General features: G+C 40.2%; 1 protein-coding gene across 1 annotated transcript in view; it reads left to right on the top strand.

Annotated features, from left to right (window-relative positions):
• LOC103519157 (gastrin/cholecystokinin type B receptor-like) overlaps positions 1-5665 on the top strand; it is a 16617-nt gene extending 10952 nt beyond the window's left edge. Inside the window, exons 6-7 of the mRNA XM_008484243.3 lie at positions 354-523; positions 5385-5665. Of these exons, the coding sequence (XP_008482465.1) occupies positions 354-523; positions 5385-5562 (348 nt within the window). The 3' untranslated portion in view covers positions 5563-5665. The remainder of the gene's footprint in view (positions 1-353; positions 524-5384) is intronic.
• The last annotated feature ends 219 nt before the right edge of the window (positions 5666-5884 follow it).

Genomic DNA, 5884 nt, shown 5'->3' with positions numbered 1-5884 from the left:
ATAGGAAAAGCTCGCGCCCCCCCCGTTTTGTCTCCATGCCATAGTGCACATCTCAGAGGGTTTGTATCAAGGTTTTAAGGGTCCGTTCACATCGTCACATAAATTTCCTTCATCCCATCTTTTTTTTCTACATCTTTTGTATTATTATTATTTTTATTTATTTATTTTTTTTTTTTCACTTAGCGCTTAGTTCTTTTTACCCCTCGAAAAGTGCATTTTACCCCTCGGGGGGTAAATACCCCCAGGTTGGGAACCAATGGTCTAGATTAATGTTCAACATTGCTCAACTTCAATGATCCATGGCGTTCAAAATATTTACCCAAACGGGTCAACTTCCATTTATTCATTTTCAGATCATCAAGATGCTAATAGTGATAGTGGTGGTGTTCGTCATATGCTGGGCTCCCATGCTGATAGATAATCTGCTGACTGCTTGGAGTTTCATCCCTTATGAGCGTACTGGGGAGTTTGTTCATTACAAATACATGGGTATTGCCTTCCATCTGATGGCATATTTGAATAGGTAAGCTTAGATCAGACATCGGTCGTTTAGTAAACCCTGCCTGTCTGGCTGGGGGATGTTAAACAGGGAGTAGACCAGCCTAGCCCAGCTGGGGTATGTACAGGGAGTAGACCAGCTTAGTCTGGGTGGGGGACTTTAAACAGTTATTATACCATCAGCCTGAATTTCCCTTGCTATAGAAATAGCAAAGGTTGAGTGCGCAGGGCATCCACCCGTAAAATTGACCAAAAACGCCGACCCCGTCTGTACACGGGAAAAGGCGAAGAAAAAAGAAGACCTAGATGCTTCCGTGATAAAAGTGCGTAGCTAAAGTATGTAGTTTGTTTTAATTCGTGTTTTCCTTATGTGTACAACACAGTAGACACGTTTGTATCATTATCCACGCTTGTATAAATCACTTGATTCATATTTACGAGTGCGGAATGAGTACCTATATTGATTCTTATTGTATACCTAGTAGGGAGGTCCTATCTACAGTATACGAAATGAGTACCTATTAATTCACAGTGTAGGTACAGTAACCACAGTGTGCCTAGTATTGTATCTACCCTATAGTAACCACAGTGTATGATAAATTGATAAACGAGCAACATATTATATGACATTGCCGGGCAATAGTTTTGAAGTTTATTGCCTGGACGCCTGGTGACATTCTTGACACTCTTAAGAGTCCACTTTTCACCAGACAAGTGGACACGTTTAATATTGCCCGCACCTATCAATATTTTCTAAGTATTGTCAATCTATTGACAAATGTCTTGACAATGTGCCGACGCGGTGGTAGGCATTACCTACAGACCTACACAATTGTCCAGTAAGTATTCCCAGTTGCCACCAAAAAAAAAAAAAAAAAAAATCAAATTTACAATTTGCAATGCTTTCCTAATTACCTTGTTCCCTATACAACAATATTGGTAATATAAAATGAAAATTGAGAGTTTTCAACCCGACCCCAAAGTTGTTAACTTTGTTGAAAAATTAATACCTATAGGCTCATCCCTAAAAAATAATAAAAATAAAAATAATAAAAAAAAAGAAAAAAAACGAAAACAAGAGTACAAGACCTACCCGTTTTTTTTTCGTAGCGATGAAACAACTGCTACATTGGACGCTTGTGGCCTGTGTCGTAGCATGCCCATCCCGTAGTATGCCTCTCATCAGATGGGCGAGAAGAGACACAATACTTCCCATTTAGGTGCTGGGTCAACACGAGAACACCAGAAAGTAACCCGTTGAAATATTTGCAATCGAAAAACGAGTACAAATTTTTGTCAATGGTGGGATTCGAACCCGGGACCTTCTGCATGGCAAGCAAGCGCGTTACCACTGGACCAACCGTGCCCCCTATCATCTGGGCAACCCAATGCTGGCTTTGTCTGGTCCCACTCAAGCTGGATGAAGTTAATGTGCGTAGGCGGGTATAGCTTGTCGCCGAAAGTAAAACAACCCTCAGTGATGTGGATAGATCAACAACAGGTGCCGCAGAAGGAACCATAGCAAAACGGGGCACAAATTTACCTCATAAGGTACATGGCTGGAATTGATGTCAACAGACGCGGAAAGGTCTCCTGATTCCAAAAAGAAAATTTTGTACCTTATGAGGTAGAAGCAAGAAAATTTTGTACCTTATGAGGTGGAAGCAAGAAAATTTTGTACCTTATGAGGTAGAAAAAATGTACCACAGCTCCCGGTCTATAATATCCTACAGATTTTTAAATTTGTATAATTTTAACCCTAATTTTACGGCTATTTGCCCCTACTAGGTGTAGCATCAGAGTGCACTTCTTGTGTAGGTACATTCTATAGATAATAATGTTGCTCGTTTATCAGATACCTTCTTACGGAAAAATAGAGAGGTGGTGCTCCACAGAACTACAGTCAAAATTAGAGGACAACATTGTCAGGATTTTCATGCTTGCGTCTGCCACTTTTATATTATACTCAACGCGAATATAGGTACCTCTTAACTGCCGGTAGGTAGTACCTATGCCGGTCTAGGTAGACAAAATTACCAAGTACCTGGTTACTTATGTAGGTACTTACCTCTCGAGCTAAGCACATTATATCTACTTAGTCTTAGTGTGTTGAGCATAAAATACAGGGTGGCCAGAACTTGAGGCACCATACTTAAAGAGCTTTGGCCTATGAAGATCCAAGTTCCTCAAATGCTCTCAATGTTATGGAACAGATTCCACCCTGTAGCTCAAACTGAAAGCATTTGGTCATAGTAGGTAGGTATGATGGTACACCTACACACCTTGCTAAATTTTACTTATGACTTGTACTCGAAACACCAACCTCCAGATTCAAAGCCCATCGCGCTAACCACTGCATCACTGATGTGAGCGTTAAAAAGCTATGTTCTCACACATAGTCTACGGCCGACCGGACAAAAGTTGTCTTTTCTATCCTTTTAATCTATCCTTTTTTTTAATTTAAGCAAGGTTTTAATTTATAAAAAAATACACCTATTTCCTATTTTGTACCAAATACATGAGACCTTGTTTACACTGCGGGAGTAAAGGGACTTTTCAGTCTCATTCTGGCAGTATAAACAGGGTAGGTATATTCTATTCTATTCTTTTCTTTTAACAACGATCAACGGCCGTTGACTGCGTGGACACAGCGGAGCAAAAAATCTCTTGATAACCTAATGAATAACCGCTTCAAGTGTGGTACGCTAATTTTCATACACCCTTTATAACTAGCAGTCAGTAGTAACTTAGTACGCCGGCATTAAGTCTCAATTAGTCCTCGCAACATGACATTAGACAGAAGGTAAGTTGGATATGATTTGACTACACAAATCATTGCTGGATATACACTTGAGAGGGTCATAGTAAGAAGGCCCAAGAAAATCAAGTTTTGAGTAAGACAGCTCTGAAGGTTTTGATTTCCACTGAAAAGGAAGAGCTGATTTTACAAAAATGCAAAAACCTACACGAGTTCATTAATGTGCACATTTAGTGTAGGAGAATAGTGTAGGTACTATGATTGAGGGGTTTATTCAAGAATATACTTCCATGATTCAGCTTGATCCTTACCGAAAATCGAGATTTTAGGAGGTCGGCCCCAACTATGGAAAATAGCCCTGGCTTCACAATTTAAAATCTTATTTTTTATTTTTTTTAGAGGTTTGACAGAGGGAACTGTAACTGCTATGGTCTTATCGTCCCAAAATCGAAGAAAGAAGGAAGACAGGATAGGAGAAAGCCAGCCGATCCGAGAACGAACATTATCCCGTCAGAATAAAATCCGCCCCGGGCGGGAATCGAACCCGCGGCCTAGCGCTTACAAGGCAGACGCACTACCAACTAAGCTAACTAGGCTGGCAAATCTCAATTTGAACCCGCCGGATTTCGAGCTGAATCGTGAAAGTGACCTATTTCAAGCTCAAATCAGCTATCAGAATGCTTTCATTCTTTTTGGTGCTTCCCCTATCAGAGAAAGAACATGGCGACTTGAAGACCATTTGAATAAGTTTCCCCCTTGAATACAAGTCTCCAATTGAATACATACCTGGAAGCCACTGATTTCAACGTGCTAAGATAATGATCTTTGATATCAGCCATGAACTTGATAACAAGTTGATCATAACTCACGTGCAGGTTTTGCTAGAAATATAATGTGATCGGTTATATTGAATCTTATTTCTGACGGCGCGACGTCAAGCGATCGAATCAAACGTCGGAAATGTGCAGCTATGGAGCAGTTGCAAATTGGTAAAAATTATAAATAAATGGTCGATTCCTATGTAAAAATTGGGAAAAATTCAAAGCTGAGGTCAATACTCCGAAAAAATAACTGTAAAAGGTCGAAAGTTCAATTTTTATTTTCCGTTCTAATGAAAAAGTTAATAAAAGGTCGAAAATTCAATTTTTATTTTCCGTTCTAATGAAAGAGTTCAAATATGTGTGACGTCAGATTTTATGCAGTTGTTTTTTTCGTCCGTTAGGTAGCGCCACTATGCAAGCGCGCTAGCGGAGGGACAGCAAGAACTGCGCAGAAACGTATGCGCACAAACACATTAATGCGTTGCCTGCGAGGGATCTTTGCTCGGGACATTTGATGTGACTTCATCGCCTACGGGAGCGTATGCCGTGACGTCAAAGTTTACGATTTGCCGGTATTTTTTAAATCGATTTATCTCGGGATCTAGAAGTCGTAGAAGAAAAAGAAAAATTCCGTTGGTCCTCATTTTTCCTGCTCTATGACTTTGAAACACCACCCAAGTAAGCGCAACTGATCTATTCTCGGTTAGCATCAAAGTACAATATTTTTTTTGTAATTTCTCGATGTTCCGAGCGACACAAAATATCCTTTTAGACAATATAATTTAAATGAGAGTGTTCTCACGGCACGATTTTTTTTCCGAACAACAAGTGGGACGGGCCTTTAGGGGTAAAGAGACTTTTCAGTCCTAACTCCACAGGATAAACAAACGTCTCGGTATGTAGAAGTCGTAGAAGAAAAAGAAAAATTCCGTTGGTCCCCATTTTTCCTGCTCTATGACTTTGAAACATCACACAAGTGAGCGCAACTGATCTATTGCAACAATGTAAGGATTTCCTTCAATCTGATTGGTTCCTTCATTTTGGGTTGATGACTCATTGCTGTCACATTTATCTGGATGAACTATAGGAGTAGGAGACCCTTGGCGAACTGACTTTAGTCTGGGAATCAAAAATTTACGACGTGCCGATTTAATTATTTGGTTCCCCTAAGAGTTGCTCTCAACTTGTGCTAGCTGCGAGCTACCAGAAAAACTCTCGCGAGCTACCGGCAGCTCGCAATCGACAGGTTGGGGTGATCCCTGTAATAGATCTTCAGATTTTCAATTTCTTCCTGTGTTTGGTTTCAGTTGTGTCAACCCCATCGTGTACGGATTCATGTCCAAACATTTCCGGGAATCCTTCAAGAAGACGCTATGCCACAAGAAGAGTCTGACCAGGAAACGAACCCTCTCCTTCTCTCTCCATACAAGAACCACCTCACTACGGCTGGGAGAAAACAGGATAGTACCTGTGTTTTCCGTGTAAGGGATAACGGTCTCATAGGTACCTTGCATGATCATTAGTAATGACATTACTAATGATGGAATGTCATTACTAATGATGGAATTCCGGATTTTCTGATTTTTCATCATTTTTTTTTTTACGATTTCTTTTATGTGGCAGGATTCTCCTGAAGGAGCTCTTCCACCCAACCACATCATCATTACTTGGAAATAATGACATTACTAATGATTGTGTAAGATACCTACCTATCAGATCAAATGATTTGCCTTGGGCTCCAAAAGGTACTTTTATACCTACTGATGCCAGAAGGCACAACAGTTAAGGTGGAAGAACTCTATTACCT

Source organism: Diaphorina citri, unplaced genomic scaffold, assembly GCF_000475195.1.
Source record: "Diaphorina citri unplaced genomic scaffold, Diaci psyllid genome assembly version 1.1 scaffold2576, whole genome shotgun sequence".
Taxonomy (NCBI): domain Eukaryota; kingdom Metazoa; phylum Arthropoda; class Insecta; order Hemiptera; family Psyllidae; genus Diaphorina; species Diaphorina citri.
Note: the sequence above shows the minus strand (reverse complement) of the source record. Positions and strands in the feature narration are given on the sequence as shown.